Raw genomic sequence first — 20,354 nt, 5'->3', positions numbered from 1 at the left:
TTTAAGCCCTTCTTCTCTTGTTAGCTTTTTTGAGTGGCTAGGCTCTAAGTAAGGGTAGGGGTTTTGTTGTTTATTTCCTCCTCCCTTGGTTTGGAGCTTTTGGGCTGCTTTTGTATACTTCTTGTATACTTAGAGGCCACTATTTTTATGCTTCCTCTTTCCGTTCAATATAATTCTCTTTATCTATCAGAAAAAAGAAGAAAAGAAATGACCCTCCCCATGGGCTTATATAAGAGGAGGGAAGCTTTTGGAAACTCCTGGAGCTATCTACACTAAGTAATTAGTGGGAAGAGTGTGAAAGCTTCTAGAGAAGCCTAGAGATGTCCACACATCTCTACACTATGGTAGAAGGCATGAGAAGAGTCTAAGGCTTTCTAGAGAGTTCCAGAAGTCTCTTGTATATTCTTGTACATAGGCTTGTACATAGAATTGTGTAGGGTGTTCTAGAATATTCATAAATTGTAAGGAACTCTCCAAGGTTCCAGAGAGTTCCATTGGTGCCTATAAATAGGTGAGGGCCTCATTTGGCCAAGACACCAAGCAAGTGAGCTTCCAAGCATTGTATAGCTTCCTTTGAAAGCAATAAAGCTTCCATTCTTTAAGTGTTGCCTACTATGCCCTCTAAAGCTTCTAAGTTGGGTGCATTTTAGCCTAGCAAGCCAAGCATCGGAAGTAAGGTTGACTTAACAAGATCAAGTGTCTTGAATTGTCTAAGTGCCGCACGAGCTTAGGAAAAGATTAAGTCCGTGACATAATACTCTTTGCCAAACTAATCAATTTTACTGTAATCATTGAAACTGGGATATTAGCTTCAATGGAAGTGTTGATGGAGGAAGCAGATGTAGGCATTAATAATTTTTTGATGAGAAACTATACAAGTTTTCTAATAGAAAAGTAAGTAATTGTCAAAAGAAAGAAGGATGAGAAAAATCCTTCACCCCCGGCCCCCCCCCCCCCCCCCCCCCCCACCAAAAAAAAAAAAAAAAAAAAAAAAAGACGTATTCAAGAGTATAAAAATAGAAAAGCAAAAGAGAAGTCCCTGTAGTAGAAAGTCTTTGGCTTCCTGACCTTATGGGAAAAGAGCAATAAAACTTTGGGGGGCGGTGGCGGCGGCACAGGCATGAGATCCCAATAAAATCAATAGAGGAAGGGGCTTCTCTCTTGGCCATCCTATCGGCTTATTAATTAGTCGATCTAGGCCTCCATAAGCAAGAGAAAAAGAAGAGTCTCCTCTCTTAGGTACTGATGATTTTCATGTAGAAAGGGTCAAGACATTGTTCTATCCTGGTTATCTCAAAGCAAGAGGGTCTTGGAGATGGGGTTTGGATTGACAAAATTCCTGACCTTTCGGGGGTGTGGTTGCTCTTCCTACAGTGGTCACCCATGTAGGGGACGAGTTGACTAAGTATCAAGCCTCATAGCTAGAAAAGTTTGGTGGAAATTTCTTGCCATTATATATATTTGTCAGTATTTTTTTTTTCCTGTTGGATCTTAAGAAATTCTCTCTACCATGTGGGCAATATGCTGCATTTGAGACATTAATTGCTGTTTCTTCTTCTTCTTCATTTGAGACATTAATTGCTACATTTGCTTCTTCTCTACCGTCCCTGTACTGTATCCATTCGATGACTTAAATTGCTTGTATTTTGTGCAGTCATGTGCCGTTCAATCAGGGGAGAAAATTATGCAGTATGGGCAATCAATTGATGATGAGGAAGCAATCCAAAGTCAAATTCCACGCCTTTTGGGTCTGTACATGCTTTTAATATTTTTGTAAATAATGCATAAAAAGAAAAATGATGTGCTAGAAGTATTGTCAAATCCCCAAACTTCGAATGCAAGATATCTCATCTTGGATTCAGCTTCCCGATGCATGAAGGGAATTATGAAGTGATCCCATAAAGTGTGATAAAATACCTAGAAACCAGATAAGTTCTTTAGTTAAGTAGCCAAATAGAAAATTGAAATGCATTTCTTTCCTTCTATAGATTGATCGACTCTTAGAAAACTGAAATGAGAACTAGAATAAAGCAATTAACTTTACTCTTGAGGAATCTCTGTCTCTTCAGTGGCTTCTTGAAAATCATCAAATTAAGATAAAAAAGAGCATGGGCTCCTATCATGTAGAAAAATGCATTGACTTGGGGCATGTGAGCATCTGGTGTGTGCAAGCAATAAATCAAGTATTCAGCATATCATTAAGCATAACATGGTTGTGTTCCAATAGATAGATAATAATAACATTATGCAATCTGAACATGAAGTAAGAATAAGCAAATAAATCTGCTTACCCAGTATGTTTACATATCATCATGTCAAGTAATAAATTAATAATCCCAGTGTCACTCTTGAGCATGTAGAAGTAGAATACTACAAACAAACATATTCAGTGCTACCACAATGTGAAGCAGAATTTGATCATTAGTGCACAATAACTAAGGAAACAACTGCAGGAATGTCCTGAAAACAATCCAAATTGTGAAGTCCAGAAGTAGTAACAATGCAGTAGTTCATATGGGATGTCCTGATCATTAGTGCACCTCACTATTCTAGACAGGTCCAATGTTCTCTTAATCCAATGATCTTATCTACAAGATGGTGGGAAATTTTCTTGTACCTTGAGTCAACAAGGAAAGTACTGTTGTTGACTCCTTTTCACCATTTTTGAGATTCCCAAATGAATGAATGTTGATACAAAGAAGAAATTGACCCAAAACTGATGTGATTGCACTATTGTTTCTAATTTCACGATTGGCAATGATCATTAAAATTGGGAATATTACGAAGTACAAAAACGAAAAACCATAAAAGAAGAAAAGCCCTCGCCTTTTCTTATCCTATGACTTTTTGTTTTTGTACTTTGTAATATTCTCAATTTTAAAGATCACTGTTAACTATGAAATTTGTTTTTGTTACTATGGTGTTTTGGCAAAGTTGTTGGGATTTTGTGAAAGGGGAGATCTTGGAGATGTTTAAGGAATTTCATGAGCAAAGCTCCTTTCTCAAAAGTCTCAATAATACTTTCCTGGTTCTAATTCCTAAGAAAGGGGGGCGGCTGATCTGGGGGATTTTAGACCCATTAGTCTCTTGGGGGGGCTATACAAATTGCTGGCTAAAGTGTTAGCTAATAGACTCAAGAGAGTGTTAAGCAAAGTGGTAGCCCCAACCCAGAATGCATTTGTGATGGGAAGACAAATCCTTGATGCTTCTTTAATTGCGAATGAGGTGATAGACTCGTGGCAGAAAAGAAAAGAGAAAGGGCTCATATGTAAGTTGGATATTGAGAAAGCGTATGATAGCATCAATTGGCAGTTTTTGTTGAAGACTTTACACAAAATGGGATTTGGCTCAAAGTGGTTGGGTTGGATGTGGAGTTGTATATCTTCAGCCAAGTTTTCAGTTCTAGTTAATGGGGTTCCAGCTGGTTTTTTCTCGAGTTCTAAAGGGCTTCGTCAAGGGGATCCCTTATCTCCTTACCTCTTTGTTCTGGGAATGGAAGTTCTAGATGCCTTAATTAGGAGGGTGGTTGCTGGGGGCTACCTCTCAGGATGCAGTATTCAGGGTGATAGGAGACACAATCTAAAAATCTCTCATCTTTTCTTTGCTGATGATACAATCGTGTTCTGTGAGGCTAATAAAGAGCACCTAACACATTTAAGCTGGATTCTTTTGAGGTTTGAAGCAGCTTCAGGTTTAAGGATTAATTTGGACAAAAGTGAAATTATCCCAGTTGGTGTGGTGGAGGAGATTGAGGAGATGGCAGTGGAATTAGGGTGTAGGGTGGGCTCGTTGCCTTTTCAATACTTGGGCTTGCCATTAGGGGCTCCTAACAAAGCCCCTTTAGTTTGGGATGGGGTGGAAGAGAAAGTGAGGAGGAGACTAGCATGGTGGAAACGACAATATATCTCCAAAGGTGGGAGAATCACTCTCATAAAAAGCACCTTGGCTAGCATGTCAATCTATCATATGTCCCTGTTCCGGATGCCTAAGTCAGTTGCTAGGAGATTAGAAAAAGTTCAAAGAGACTTCCTTTGGGGAGGGGGAAGCGTGGAAAGGAAAGCTCATCTAATTAAGTGGGAGGTGATTTGTGCGGACAAGAGCAAGGGAGGGCTAGGCTTGAGGAAGCTAGTGCTCTTGAACAAAGCCTTGCTTGGTAAATGGATCTGGAGATTCGCTTATGATAAAGATAATCTGTGGAAGCAAGTGATAATGGCGAAATATGGGCAAGAAGGTTATGGTTGGAGAGCAAAGAGGGCTTATGGGGCGTTCGGAGTAGGGGTGTGGAAGGAAATTTTGAAGGAAACTGAATGGTGCTGGGACAACATGGGGTTCATAGCTGGGAAGGGAAGCAAAATCAATTTTTGGACTGATGTTTGGTGTAATGGTACAACGCTGTCCCAAAATTTCCCTCATCTTTTCGCTATGGCTTCCCATAGGAATGCTACGGTGGAGGAGATGTGGGATCAGAATTTCGGTCAAGGGGGTTGGAATCTAAGATTTTTGAGGGACTTTAACGATTGGGAGTTGGATATGATAGGGGACTTGCTCCATGCTCTGAGGGGTTACAAGCCTTCTATGGAGGAAGATTCAGTCTGCTGGAAGGGAGGAAAGAATGGAAAGTTTAGGGTCAAAGAAGCATATAGATTGGTGGCCAGATCCAATGATATTGTTTTTCCGTCAAGATGCATTTGGGTGGATTCAGTTCCAACCAAGGATGCATTCTATGCTTGGGAGGCTACATGGGGGAGGGTGCTCACTCTTGATAGGCTCCAGAAAAGAGGATGGCAACTTCCTAATTGTTGCTTTCTATGTGGTTGTGAAGAAGAAACTGTAAATCATATACTTATTCACTGTATAGTGGTCAGAGTCCTGTGGGATATTGTCCTTGGGTTATCAGGTGTGCAGTGGGTCTTTCCAGAAACTGTAAATGAGGTCTTAATTAGCTGGAGGGGCCCTTTTGTGGGAAAGAAAAGGAAAAAGATATGGAAATCCATACCGTTGTGTATTTTTTGGACGGTTTGGAAGGAAAGGAATAGACTAACTTTTAGGGGGGGAGTGTTAGATATTCAAAAGCTTAAGAATTCTTTTGTTTGTAGTTTGTGAAGCTGGGCTAGATTGTATATTGGAGAGGAGCGTCTGTCCCTTATAGGGTTCTTGGAATGGTTAGCGTCCAACTAAGGGGTGGTGAGACTTTGTTGGTCTTCTTTTTGCTTTGAGAGGGGGTAGTTGCTTTGTATACCCCCTGTATACTTTGTAACTTTCCGTCTCTACATTAATACATTTTGCTTTACTTATAAAAAAAAAACTATGAAATTTGAAATAATAGTGCAATCATAGGTGTTGCTTTGTTAGTCTTTCACTAGTGAGCATTTGGCTATGATAGTAGTATTGGATGGTCTCACGACATTCATTTCTTTGGGAGTCTCAAAAATGGTGGAAGGGGGTCGACAATAGTACTTTCCTTGTTGACTTAAGGTACAAGAAAATTTCCTACCCTCTTGTAGATAAGATCATTGGATTAAGAGGATATTGGACCTTTCTAGAATAGTGAGGTGTGATCTATTCAGGAGGTCTAAAGAGGCACAACAAGAAGCTGATAGACTAGTCAAGAGAGGAGCTTCAACCCTCTATTCCTTTGTAAGGAACCACGTTGCCCTCTATTGCTTCAATCTTGTTTATCATCTATCCCTACTTATTTCATTTCAATTTTTAAGGTCCCAATTAAAGTGGCCTCTAGGATTGAGAAATTGCAAAGAGACTTTCTTTGGTAAGGTTTTAGAAAAGGGAAAAGAGATCACCTAGTTGGTTGGGATCATGTGTGCAAACCGAAAAGGGATGGAGGATTGGGGTTAGGGATAATCTCCTTAAGGAATAAAGCCCTTCTAGGTAAGTATTTGTGAGGTTACCTATAGAGAACACCACTTTTTGGCATAGAGTCATCTAAGTATTTATGGGTTGCACTCCAATGGTTGTGATACCAACATTGTTGTTAGGAAGTCGGATCATTGTTCTTGAAAAGCTATTTCTCAGATTCTTGACAATTTTTCTATATTTACTTAGTACTCAATGGGAGATGACACTAAAATTTGTTTTAGAAGGATACTTGGTTGGGCAAATGACCTCTCAAGTTTCAATTTCCAAATTTTTTTACAGTTATAAGGTGTAGAAATGTGCCTGTTTCATCAACTGTAGATCGATCCTCTACTTGTTGATCTTAGAATTTCAATTTTCGATGACACATTTTTGATCTAGAGCTTGAGGAGTTAACTATGTAGCCTCCTTTCCACCTTATTACATGTGTAATCACCTTCCTCTATAGATGAAAGGGTTTGGTTTTTGACTCCCTTAGGACTTTTCTCTATGAGCTCATTCTATAAAGCCCTCTCAGTCTATCTTGCTTCTCTTGTCTTGAACCCTTTTGCTCCCATTAAGTTAATGAACTCAAGAGCTCCACCAAAGGTCAAGGCTTTCAGTTAGCTTATGACTAATAAGAAGGTTAATGCCAACGATTTACTTCAATTGAGGAGGCCTTACAAAGCTCTCAACCTAGATTAGTGTGTTGTGTGATCAAATAGTAAAGAATGACCTAATCATCTTTTTCTTCGTTGTCCCACTACACTAGAACTTTGGCATAGATTGTTTTGCATAGCCAATCTCAAGTGGGTTCCTCCCAGAGGCGTTGTAGAGATGTTGAGAATCTTCTTTAAAGGCTTTGGCAGCCTATCAAAAGGGAAGACTCTTTGGTAGGGGGCTATCTTATCCTTGATATGGTTCATATGGCTAGAGAGGAATGCACAGATGTTTGAGGATAAATAGAGACTGTGGATCCCATTTGTGATTGGATTTTCTTCTTCTCTTTTGTATGGACCTTGATTGTTGAACCTTTTGCGGATATTCCTCTATATATTTGAATGCTAGATTGGAAGAGTGCTTGCTACTTGAACATGTCAAAAAAGAAAGTTATGATTCATTGGTTAGCCCTTAAGGAGGTTTGGTAAAGTTAAACTTTGATGGATGTTCCTTAGGTAATCCTAGATAGATGGGTATTGGAGGAGTGATCATAGTTCTCTAACTCTCAAGAGAACCTCACTTTTACACTCAAAAGAGTTGTACCACTCTTTTTCTCTCAACTTTGGGATGGCTAGAATGAGGAAAGGAGACTTTTATTTATAGGCTCCTACCACCACCAGGTTTTCCATGTAGATCACACGGTATTGCCAAATATATGAATGACAATATACAATTCTGATTTGATTTACATGCTATTGCCAAATATAAATGGCAATACACGATTTTTTTTTGCCTGTGTCCATAATTTCCTCATCCAACATTCTTTATATATATCATACACACACACATATATGGTTGTGAGATTCTCTGTGTATATTTCGTGTCCTAAAATCAAGGGCTTTCTGACCAACAATATGGTTGTCCATGTTAGCAAGTAGACAACCGTGTAGTCATCCACATGCTAGATAGTAACTTCCCCAACTAAAACATAGTAATTTGACATCCAGGTGGTTGTCCACTTGTTCTCTCACCCAATATATTCCTCAAAGTTCATGCATTGTTTTGGGACTAAGACCTTCTTTTACTAACACATATGAATTTAGACCACCTTTGAACAAATCTTAATCGATATTTTGAGAACTTTTCAAGTATAAATAACTTCTAAGGCACTTCATTTAAGTCGATAATGTTGTTAAGAAACATAATAGATTTTCATGAAAAGTTTGAGGTTCAAGGTAGTCTCTTAGACTAGGTAAGTCTTGCCATCCTCACGGGGAGCACAAAAAACTTCAATTACATGCAAAACAATTCAAAGACAAGCTTAACTAAGGTCTTCATGAAAATTATAAAGTCCTCTTGCACCTTCCTCTCGAGTCTTGCAAATTGTCTTGCTTCTTGAAAGAGACACTTGAGTTTTGTAGTATATATGATGATGCAATCCTTTTGAACCTATGCACTTAAACAATAGACTTATTGCTGTCTTTTAACCTTTGCTTTGTTATCATCAAAATTGAGATTACTCAACCCTAGGCTAACACTTTCGAACCAACATTTGTACATCTTTGAAGGATTGCTCATCCTTCTTGTATTTATTATTTAATGCATGAAGATGTTTGTTTTTCTTCCAAAAAAAACAAAAGGTTTAACAGCTTTGGAATTTGGACCACTTTGCTAGCTTTTTCCTTTCTCTTTTTGGATGTTTCTTTTTTCCTTGACCTTTTGATCTTTTCAGTTGTTTATCCTGATTACATCTTATGTATGCTTCAATGAATTAATTTTACCCTTAAACGGCATTGTTGTAATTGTTCTCTCTCTCTCTCTCTCTCTCTCTCAATTTTTTTGGTTATTACTAGACATTGTGCTGTATCTTTGTGAGAAAGAACATGTTGAGGGTGGTATGATATTCCAGCTATTGGAAGATTTAACAGAAATGTCTACAATGAGAAACTGTAAAGACATCTTTGCTTATATAGAGAGTAAACAAGATATATTGGGGAAGGTATGCTCTGATCTAATTGTGGGGTGGTGAAATTCTTTAGTTCATGTTATCCATGCATGGCCATGATGCATTCTTCTTAAATCTGTGTTTCCATTACATACAGCAAGAGCTCTTTGCACGTGGAAAGCTTGTGATGCTGAGGACGTGCAATCAACTTCTTCGTCGTCTGTCAAAGGTTGTTTTAATATACCTTAACTTACTTTCAAATATTCCATGTTAATTGGTGTCAATATTGCTAGGCTGCTAGCAAGGTTTTAATGCACCTCTCTGCAAAGGTGCATTTAAATAAAATATTGGGCATAGTCATTGTCTGCTAGGTGTCTGGTTTCTGATATGTAGGCATCATTGTGATACAACCAATCCTAAAGTGCTACATGTTCTGGGACTTAAAATCATATAAACAAAACAATTTTCAATTTCCACTGGCATGCTAGATGTCTCTTACCTTTGGATGAATGTACTGCATGACCACCTCCATATCTTCTCCTCTGTAATAGTGTTGCATTTTTTGGAGATGGACGACTACTTATGGGTAGATGGCCAAATACTTTAGATGCCAATGAAATGGGAATGCTTGTCATGGAGGTTGTTACAACTCCTAACTCACCTCCAAAGGCAATGCCATATGCGTCCAAAGGGAATGACTTTGTCCTTGTTGCCAAGAAAATTGGTCAATGTTCCTTAAAGATGGCTAGTAATCTCTTGTGCCCTTCCAAAGATACTTCCTTAACACAATGCTCTTATACTAATATACTTTTCTAAGCTGCAAAGAAAACTTGGGTTTCCAATGAGTATGGGGTTGGTGTACCTTACTAGCAGAACTGACCCTTCCAGCAATGGGTACTTTGGGATGGTTTGTGTTTTTTTTTTTCTCTTTCCAGAGTAGGAGGTTCATAAGGCAGGATTGACATGCATCATGCCCAATTTAACCAGAGTAGGTGGGATCCACCAGTGTGTGCAAGACAGTCACCATCTCTGACAGTGTCCATGTCAGCATATTACAAGTAACAGGAGTTACTTTTTGGGCCACTATAAAAGGCTTCACTTCATAGAGTACACATGAATAAAACTGAAACTTGCTCTTGCTTTTCAAGAGTCCCTTTAAATTTAAGGTCTTCCTATGTGTCAGCTTCCCACAGGAGAGCACTGCCGCTTTTTCCATCTCCCTTATGCCACTTTCTCCAGCTCTCTTGCCTCTTGCTTTGCTTCAATCTCCCCATGAACCTGGATGGCTTGCTATTCCACTGGCTGACCTCCTCTAAATTAGAAGTCAGCATAAACGCTCACAATAAAACAATGTGAATGTAATAGAAAATTATAGGGATATTTTACTAGAAGTTGAGGATAAATTATAAGAGTTATACTGATGTTTTTATTGAGACTGTAGATCAATATTTATAAATTTCACTTGAAATTCCTCTAGCAGTACTTTTGGGCTAAATTTTTATTTAGAATGTCATAAAGATATCTTTATCTCATCATTTATCATTTGGAAAATGTTATGTGAATTTCAGTTTTTCTGCTGATTCATGGGAAAACTGACTTTGTAGGCAAACGATGTGGTTTTTTGTGGACGAATTCTCATGTTTCTGGCTCATTTCTTTCCCTTGTCTGAGCGTTCAGGTTTGTTTGAATTTGTTCCTGATCTTTACTTTTAAGTGATCTCTCTCTCTCTCTCTCTCTCTCTCTCTCTCTCTCTTTCTATATATATATATATATATGTGAGCATCTGTGTTACGTCTGTTTTTTGTTCTATGCTTACAGCTGTGAATATAAAGGGGGTTTTCAACACATCTAATGAAACAAAATATGAGAAAGATGCCCCTGAAGGTACCTCCATGCTGCACAGGATTTTTAACCATCTTTAAATTCCATTCTTTCTAGTTCTATTTATGTGTTATTGTTGTAAAGGTCTCTGGCTGAAGTGTAAATAATAAATTTACTATTTTTTTTCCAGGAATTTCTCTTGATTTCAACTTTTACAAGACTTTTTGGAGTTTACAGGTAAAATATGCAACTTAAGGAAGGAGAGAGTTTTCTCATCTATCCCAAATATCTTACCATTGTTCCATTTAATAAAACTTTCAGAATGGGTCCATTGTGACTATGCTAGGATCTACTTATAATTGAAAAATGAAGCAGGAGTTTAAACTAAAACCAGTTAATTTCCTCCTATCTTGCTGGGGAAAAAAATTATCAATTTGTAGCAGAGAAAGGTGGTGATTTAGGTTAAATATTTTACAGTTGGTAAGTTTGGTTATCTAGTTTAGGTAAGATCCTAGTGTGTAAGCCGAAGTATGGAGGTTTAGGATTAGGGAAGGTTTCTTTGAGGAATCGTATTACGTTAGGGAAGTGGCTATGGAGGTCCTTAGGGAAAGTTTCACCCTTTGGCATCAGGTCACTTTAACCATTTATGGGACACATTCTAATGGATGAGACACCAACATTCTGGTCAAATGGTCACATTAGTGCCACTAACTGACCATTGCACAAGTTTTTCAAAATTTTTTTACACACTTACTTTGTGGTTGGGGGGTCAACCTTTATGTTCTCAATTTCGAGGACTTCCCAGAGGAGTCTTAGAGAAAAAACCTTTCCATCTTAGCTATCCTTGGGAGCTCTTCCTTGTCTTCCTGGAACCTTAGTTGTCATCATCTTCTTATTGATTTGGAGATTGAGGACCTTGAAAGATATATGTCTTCTCTTAATCGTATGCATTTGTCTTCAACCATTCCAAATGCGTGAGGTTGATCTTTATCCTTCTCAAGTTTGTTCTTAGTAAAATCCCTTTTTGTGGCCTTGTCCAATCTATCAAATTTATGTCCCTTTTCTCTAGCCAAATTTGTATGGCAGTCTAAAGCCCCATCTAAGGTCCAAGCCTTGCTTCTCCACGTAAAAGGGTAAATACCAATGACATGCATCTGTTGAAAAGACCTTACAAAGCCTTTAGCCTTAATAGGTGCATTCTGTGTTTGAGAAGTGGAGAAATGGTTGATCATCATTGTTTTCATTGTCTTGTGACAATGAGGCTATGCCACCATCTATTTAGACATGCTAGGCTGGACTGGGTTCCACCTAGGAGTATATGTGACATGATGATCATCTCATATAGGAGTTTGAGGAGTTCCCTAAGAGGCAAGTTGTGGCAAATCACTTGTCTCACACTGATGTGGTTCATGTGGCGAGAGAGAAATGGTAGGGTCTTTGAGGTTAAGTGGAGGACGAAGAGACACTGGGATCTAATCCACTTCTATTCTTCTTTGTGGACTTCTTGTACATTTGCCTTTTAAGACATTCCTCTTAATGTTGTTCAGCTTTATTGACCCTTAGTGTGTAGAACAAAAGGGTTTGAATAGCAATGAGAGGAGTTTTGTGTTTCTTTTTATTTTTAGTCTACACTGGTTGGCTACGTTATGTCTCCTTCATGTACTTTTATTCATTTTTAATATAATGAAAAAAAGATCCTAGTGGTGTGTGATTGTACCCTCTACATGAAGTTGGAATGATTAGGGGGTGGTGCTATCAAAGTTATATTGGCAAAAGATGCAATTTCATACCAAAATAGGCATTGGTGAAGTTGAGAAGTAAATTAAATGTAGTGTGTGTGTGTATGTGTGTGTTTGTGTTAAATTTGATACAAAAAATTAGTGTGTTTAAAATTCTGCTAGAAGCTTCAATTGCTTGAAATGGCATTCTAGATTTCCTAACATGTGTTTCGTCTTGCTGTCTAGTTGTCCTTTAAGAGAATTCAGGCTTTGTCTGTGAAAGGGTAGAAAAGGAATTAATTTCATGGAGGAATACACTTTTCTTTCCTTGGTGAAAGTTTAGAGGATGGGGTATATAGTAGATGGGTGAACTGTTGTGGGCCCTGGTATTCTCTGTTTTTTTTTGGATTTGTTGGGTACTTTTCGGTCTTCAAAAGAATTGCTCCTTGGTTGATATGGAAGTTGTTAGGAAGTGTCCCAAATTCCTAATTAGTATAGATTCCTTTTTGTAAAGAATATTATATAGAATATTTATAGATTGATATATTATTGTAATATTAGACTTCCTTATAGAATAAGGAAGGTTGTTGGAAATATCTCTATAAATATTCTAGGTCATGAGGGGAAAAAGTTATGAGATGGAGATGGGCCTGTAGAGACTATACAAGGTGGATAGAGATGTGAGGAAGAACGGGAGGTACCCGGTGGAGCGAGATGACTCGTAGTAAGGTATGGATATAAGGAGTGGGGAAACATGGGATGTTTCGGGAACCCAATAGTTGTATCTGGTTCTGTCCTCTGTAATATTCTCTATTGTATAGTGGAATCATTATCTTTCATCCGTGGACGTAGGCATGGTTGGCCGAACCACGTTAAAACCTCGTGTACCGTATGTGTGATTGTCTTATCTTTGTGTTATTGAACTAACATTGTTGGCATCAAAGCTTTCGTTGGCACTACAACTGGTATCAGAGCTTGGGTTGAAGATTTCTGGAAAAGCAAAAGATCACAAAGCACACAAGATGAAAACAAAAGGAATTTTCACTGAAGGTGGAGTCGATTGCTCTCTCGTGGTGATATGATACAAAAGGTTTGTGTCATGGAGAGATTGAAGATTAACTTCATGGAATTTGGTCCAAGGTGGAGATTGTTAGGAAGTGTCCCAAATTCCTAATTAGTATAGATTCCCTTTTGTAAAGAATATTATATAGAATATTTATAGGTTGATATATTATTATAATATTAGACTTCCTTATAGAATAAGGAAGGTTGTTGGAAATATCTCTATAAATATTCTAGGTCATGAGGGGAAAAAGTTATGAGATGGAGATGGGCCTGTAGAGAGACTATACAAGGTGGATAGAGATGTGAGGAAGAACGGGAGGTACCCGGTGGAGCGAGATGACTCGTAGTAAGGTATGGATACAAGGAGTGGGGAAACATGGGATGTTTCGGGAACCCAATAGTTGTATCTGGTTCTGTCCTCTGTAATATTCTCTATTGTATAGTGGAATCATTATCTTTCATCCGTGGACGTAGGCATGGTTGGCCGAACCACGTTAAAACCTCGTGTACCGTATGTGTGATTGTCTTATCTTTGTGTTCTTAAACTAACATTGTTGGCATCAAAGCTTTCGTTGGCACTACAGAAGTTCTGTTGAAAGGGGCCACAGGATGTTTTCGAGGTTTGCCACTCTGTTTCTGATATGATGCTTATGAGAAGAGTGCAAAAGAGTTGTTTTGAGGTGAAGAAAGTTCAGGTTTATTGGTGAAGATTTTTATTTTTATTTTAACAAATTTGTATTCTTGGTCTAGTGTCTCTTTAATATATATACATAGTGAACCTCCTTTGAACATCTCTCACTTGTTTTTTGCTGACGACACCATTATATTCTGTGAGGCCAGAAGGGATCATCTAACTCATTTAAGTTGGATTTTATTCTGGTTTGAAGCGGCGTCAGGCCTAAGGATTAATTTAGCCAAGAGTGAAATCATTCCAGTTGGAGAGGTGGTGGAGATGGAGGAGTTGGCTGTTGAGCTAGGTTGCAGGGTGGGGTCCTTACCTTCTCAGTACTTGGGTTTTCCTTTAGGAGCTCTCAATAGAGCGCCTTATATGTGGGATGGGGTGGAAGAGAGAGTCAGGAGGAGACTAGCCCTTTGGAAACGGCAATATATTTCTAAAGGGGGAAGAGTCACTTAAATAAAAAGTACTTTGTTTAGCATGCCAATCTACCAAATGTCTATCTTCAGAATGCCCAAGATTGTTGCTAGAAGGCTTGAGAAAGTGCAAAGGGACTTTTGTGGGGAGGGGGAAATATGGAGGGGAAAACTCACTTGGTAAATTGGGAGGTGGTATGTACAGACAAGGATAAAGGTGGGCTAGGCCTTAGGAAGCTAGCTATGTTGAACAAAGCTTTACTTGGCAAGTGGATATGGAGGTATGCTTGTGACAAAGATAATCTTTGGAAACAAGTGATCAAGGTGAAGTATGGGCAGGAGGACTTTGGTTAGAGGCTAAAGAAGGCTACTGGGGCGGTGGGAGTAGGGGTTTGGAAGGAGATTTAGAAAGAATCAGAGTGGTGTTGGGATAACATGACTTTCAGAGTAGGGAAGGGCAACACGATCAGATTTTGGACAGATGTGTGGTGTTCAGAGTCAGCGCTGTCCCACTGTTTTCCTCATCTCTTTGGTATGGCGGTTCAAAGGAACTCAACGGTTGAGGAAATGTGGGATCAAAATTCGGGTCAAGGAAATTGGAATCTAAATTTTTTGAGGGATTTCAATGATTGGGAGTTGGAGTTGGTTGGGGATTTTCTACACATATTGAGGGGTCACAAACCCTCTTGGGAGGAAGATTCAGTCCTGTGGAGGAAAGGAAGAAGTGGTCAATTTAGGGTCAAGGAAGCTTATAATTTGTTGGCGAGGTCTGATGATACAGGCTTTCCATCAAGAAGCATTTGGGTGGCAAGGGTGGCAAAGGTGCCAACTAAAGTTGCTTTTTTCGCGTGGGAGGCGACGTGGGGGAGGGTGCTTACTTTGGATAGACTTCAAAGAAGAGGACTACAACTTCCAAATCGCTGCTTCCTGTGTGGTTGTGAGGAAGAAAGTGTAAATCATATCCTTATACATTGTACAGTGGTTAGAGCTCTATGGGATATAGTGTTTGGTTTAGTTGACGTGAAATGGGTTTTTCCAGAAACTGTAAAGGAGGTTTTAGTTAGCTGGAGGGGCTCGTTTGTGGGAAAGAAAAGGAAAAAGATTTGGTACGCCATTCCGTTGTGTATTTTTTGGACGGTGTGGAAGGAGAGGAATAGATTAGCTTTTAGGGGGGGTGTGTTGAACGTTCAGAAGTTAAAGAATTTTTTTGTTTGTAATCTGTGGAGTTGGGCCAAATTGTATGTAGGTGAGGAGGCGTTCTCCCTTATAGGCTTCCTAGAGTGGATAGCTTCCACTTAAAGGGAGGTGTTTCTTTTTTTGTTGTTGTTTTTTGAGGCCTTAGCTGCCTTGTATACTCCCTGTATACCTTGTGGCGTTGTGCCTTTTGAATGCATATCCTTTACTTATCAAAAAAAATATATATATATATATATATACATATATAGTTAGATTCATTTCATTGAATGATAAATACGAAGAATGACAATTGGTTATTGGCAGAGTATAAATTGGAAACATATATTGCTCCACAAAAAGCTAATACTATTTGCTCATACTACAAGTAGAAAAAGCAATATGCACACATTATCAACTCTCTATACACGAAGGGAGGAAAAAAGTCTCTTTAAATCTGTCTATGTTTCCTTACTTGATTTTATTGAATTTCTTGGAAGATGTTAGATTTTATGATTCTCTTATTGTTCTTGTTGTTAAGCTGTCGACTCTCTTTGTATATTTCCTATGTACTTGGGTTGCACTCCTAGACAACCCTTTTTAAATATGTGTTTTTTTTCTTATTTTTTTAGTTGTAGGGTGGTTAGCATAGTGCTCCTAAAAGGCAATTTCTGAGGTTTTCTTAAGACTTCTTAAGTTCATGCATTTCATAGATGGCTCCAAAGTTTGCTCCTGGATGTTGTTTGGTGGGGTATCGGATTCTCAATATTCTTTATCGTAATCTCCATCTCATTTGAAGGGCTAAGAATGTTCCTATGTCTTATGATAAGTCATATTCTTCCCTCTCTTGGAATTTTGACTTTCAATTTAATTTGCCTAATTGGAAAATTGGCAACCTCTTCTCTTTTGTTCTCTGTGCACAATGTGTGACAACCTCTCTTTGTCATTTCCAAATGAGAGGGTTTATACTTTTGGTTCATTAGGCATCTTTTCCTTTATGCCTTTCCCCTCATGCCCTTTCTAAGAGTGATTCTCTTGCCATTTCTCCTTAAGCTATTTTTATCTGTAAAGCTAAAACTTCTCCCAAATTTAAAGCTTCTGCTTTGTCAGTGGCAACTAAATTCTAACAATTTACCAATTGAGACCTTATCTAGTTTTCTGTCCTTGAAGTTGTGTGCTTTGCTTTGCGTATGACAAAAACATGGATCATCTTTTCCTTCACTGCCTTGTCATTTTGGGACTGTGGAGAATACTTTTTGGATTGGGGCTTGTCTTAGGTTCCCTTAAAGGTATTGCAGATTTGATGCTAGTTTTTTCATAGACTTCAGGATTAGTACAAGGGTTAGAGTGATTTGGCAGGGCAGTGCACTTGCTTTAAGTTGTGGGTCATTTTGGTTGAAGTGGAATGCATTAATTTTTGAAGACAAGTGGAGGCCTCAAGAATTAGTTTAAGAAGCTATCCACTATTGTTTTTGGGTAAGTAAATAATATATATATATTCCATACAGATTACTACTAAATACAATATCTTTTAATTTCATTGTCATCAGTGAAAATTTCAAAATGATCTAATGCATAACTTTTCACTTTGCTTGGAAGTGTTTGGAGTATCACAAATATCCTCTAGCCATTCTTACCAAGAGCACGTTGTCCACCCTGAGGATCAATCAAAGAAAGATTTTAGCATGTCAGAGCCTTGCATTTGAACTGGAGGTGGTCCAACCTAATACTCATTTCAAATATTCCCACCCATTCCCTCTCTCTCTTTGTTGGGAAGAATGCTCTTCCCTCCTCTTTGTCTAGTTGGTCCCAACAAGAATAGAGGGATGAAGGGAAAGACCTTCCCCACACTCCTAGTTTCATAAGGCAAGCTGCTTAACTGCCCCTGCATTCAAGATAGACCTGGTCTAGGGTCTTCCCTTTCAAATATGAATATGGTGACAGTGGATTCAACGTAAAAATGGTTATGGATTAAATTATCCAAAAACTTGGAAGTCAAATGTATATAAAATGGCAAACAAAAGGAGGCGAACACCATACACATGAAAGTATACATGTGAGAAAACAAAAAGAAACAACCTACAACCACAACCCCAATCTAGCACTCAATAAAATCTATCAAGGTTAGTGGAGCAGCTTGACCATCAACCAGAATATACCCGTGGTACCACATTTATAAATTAAATATAAGGGAGTCCTTAAGAGATTGGTTTGTGCACTGCACCCCTTAAAAGATTCTTTGGTTGCCTTGCTTCCAAATTGTCCATTAAAGGCAAAGAGGAGTTGTTCTCCAAGCCTTTCTTCTCTTCTTGCTCACAAAGCTCCCATTCCAATCCATTAACAAGTCCTTTACGGAATATGGGAGAACCCACAAAATGCCAAATAAAGAGAATAAAAAATGCAATCCTCTAGCTTTCCCACAATGGATGAGGAGATAGTCTATTGATTCTTCTGCATTTGTATGCATACAACAATAACCCATCAAAAACCATCCTCTCCTTTTAAGTTGGTCCGTGTTTAGAATTCTTCGCCAAGTTGCTTCTCATGCAAAAAAACCCACTTTGGTAGGAGTCTAAGAGCTCTACACTATATTTGAGGGGAAAGACACTTCACCTTCTAACTCCAAGGCTGAGTAGAAAGACTTCATCAAGAATTCCCCACTTTTGCTAGCCTTCCACACCATTCTGCCCTCCTCTCCTCTACTTCTTCCTAACGTGTAGAGCTTTCGAAGAAACTGCTCAACATTATCCATCTCCCAATCTTGGAAATATCTTAAGAAGCATGGGTTCCACATGACCATCCTACCCTCTACCTCTCGAAACATTCGCCCATGCCTTCTAGGAAGCTATGAGGAGAATAGAGATGAAAAAGAGTCCTTTAGGGGAACATCACCACAACCACACATCATGCCAAAATTTTATTCTTCTCCCATTGCCCTCTTCAAATCTTGTTTTGGCTTGAAAAACTCCCCACCCTTTTAATGCTTTCGGCTTGGAAGGTAAGAAGAAGCTATAGGATAACCTTCCCACCGCCCCTTCACCATATCTTTGAATCCCTCTGCCTTGAGCCACATGCTTTCAAATCTGAAAGGGGTCATACCCCTTCTTACCCCACCTTCCTCCAGTAAAATAGGGGAATGATCAAACATTGGCCTTGGCAACAAGATTAGCATTGTATTTCTGAAGTGTTCCTCCCAATTGCCCGTAATAAGGAAATGGTCAATTCTTGACATTGATTGCCTATTCAATCTTTTGCACCACATGAAAGGGCCTCCTGTCAAAATCAGCCAGAGAAAGCTCTTTTGTAAAGTTGGAAAATTGTCTCATGGTTGGGGAAATTATAAAATGGCATTCGCTATGGTACTTCTCTTTAAGGGGTGGTTTTCTTGGAGTTTATTGACTCTTCTATTGGCAAGATTTTTTGCCTGATTGGAGAAAAGTTTGTTGAGGCAGGACTCGGATTGGGGTTGCAGTGGGGAGTCTAAAACCTATATGCTCTTTGGGAAATTTGGGCCAGATGGAGGTTACATGTTTAGAGATCAAAGTGTTAATGTGGTTAGAGCTTTCTTGAGTCTTGCTGGTTCATGCTGGCTATAGATGAAGAGATTTAGCCTTGTGGGAAGGTCTCTTTAGGCCTCAGGTTATGGGTATTAATAATCATGTTGTGGAAGGTAATGCAAGCGTTCTTGTGCATTCTAGTTTCTTTGGTGGCCCTGGGCAGAAGAGGTGCTTGGAGAGGAATGCCTAGATTTGCAGAATCTTGGATCTCCCAAGAAAGATGGGATGTTTTTTTCACAGGATGGTTGGCATAGTATGGGGCCTCCTCATTATAGATTTCCGTACAGAACGTCCTTCCCATCGGATGTTTGTGGAGTGTATTAAGCTTCTGAAGTTTCTCTTGACCTTTGGTTTGCACTTTGCTTCCTGTTTAGCTGAAGGATAGCTTCATTGCATCTTCTTTCTAGTTTGGTAATGAAATGTTTGCTTACTGCAAAAAAGAAATGCTTGCTTTGGTTGCCAAGACCAGTTTCTGGAAAAAAGTTTTCTTTCATTGCCATTCAAGAAAAAAGGGTGGTTGAGTCCCCTAACAAGCTAAGGGGAACAAGGTACTTTTGACTGCATCTTTGTGTTCGAAATGACCAGAGTTTGACCTAGAAACTTAAAAGTTTTTATGAGTGATATCTAAAAGGGGAAAAAGGAACAAAGCCCAAGAGTTAGACAGCATGAACTGATTGATACATTATCCCATCATAGTAAATCTCCTGATAAATCTGTCTTACTGGTTTTCAGGAACACTTTTGCAATCCTGCTTCTATATCTCTTGCTCCTACCAAGTGGCAGAAGTTTACATCCAATTTAATGGTATATCTTTTTCTCTGTGGAAACCAGGTTTTTATGTTGTTGCTTGTCTTCATTATGTGTCTATATTGCATCACAAGTTACATCAATTGCTTTCTTGAATTATGATGTTTAGGTTGTGTTGAATACCTTTGAAGCTCAGCCTTTGAGTGATGAAGAGGGTAATGCTAATAATCTGGAGGAAGAGGCAGCAACTTTCAGCATAAAATATCTTACAAGCAGCAAACTAATGGGTTTAGAGGTAAGAAATTCTGAGAAGTGTTGATGAATTAAATTTTTCTTGGAGAGAAGTTGTTTCCGGTTTTTGGTAGATCCTCTTGGTTCTATTAATTTCTTTTTCCTTTTCCTTTTCTTTTCTTTTACATTAGTTGAAAGACCCAAGTTTTCGACGCCATATTCTTGTTCAATGCCTCGTATTGTTTGATTATCTGAAGGTACTGATGTTCATCTCTTGGTCTTTTTCATAACGTGCACGTTTCAAAGAGGTTATTGTTTTATTGTTAATTATGTTACATGATGATGTAAATTTGAGTTTTGTATGTTTGAACAAGGCTACTAACTTTAGGTTGAATAATCACACTACCCTTAAAAGCAAGAATGCCGTCTCAATCATACTACCCTTAAAAGCATTTCTGATGTTAATTAGACTGTCAACATTAGTTCTTGAGATTG

The 20,354-nt window shown here is 38.6% G+C and overlaps 1 protein-coding gene across 1 annotated transcript in view; it reads left to right on the top strand.

Moving 5' to 3' along the window:
- LOC117929199 (THO complex subunit 1) overlaps positions 1 to 20,354 on the top strand; it is a 46,798-nt gene that overhangs the window by 7,187 nt on the left and 19,257 nt on the right. Inside the window, exons 4-12 of the mRNA XM_034849473.1 lie at positions 1,655 to 1,748; positions 8,364 to 8,509; positions 8,613 to 8,684; positions 10,060 to 10,132; positions 10,274 to 10,339; positions 10,467 to 10,513; positions 19,614 to 19,685; positions 19,798 to 19,923; positions 20,051 to 20,116. Of these exons, the coding sequence (XP_034705364.1) occupies positions 1,655 to 1,748; positions 8,364 to 8,509; positions 8,613 to 8,684; positions 10,060 to 10,132; positions 10,274 to 10,339; positions 10,467 to 10,513; positions 19,614 to 19,685; positions 19,798 to 19,923; positions 20,051 to 20,116 (762 nt within the window). The remainder of the gene's footprint in view (positions 1 to 1,654; positions 1,749 to 8,363; positions 8,510 to 8,612; positions 8,685 to 10,059; positions 10,133 to 10,273; positions 10,340 to 10,466; positions 10,514 to 19,613; positions 19,686 to 19,797; positions 19,924 to 20,050; positions 20,117 to 20,354) is intronic.

This window comes from Vitis riparia, chromosome 13 (assembly GCF_004353265.1).
Source record: "Vitis riparia cultivar Riparia Gloire de Montpellier isolate 1030 chromosome 13, EGFV_Vit.rip_1.0, whole genome shotgun sequence".
Taxonomy (NCBI): domain Eukaryota; kingdom Viridiplantae; phylum Streptophyta; class Magnoliopsida; order Vitales; family Vitaceae; genus Vitis; species Vitis riparia.
This window is presented reverse-complemented; position numbering and strand designations above follow the sequence as displayed.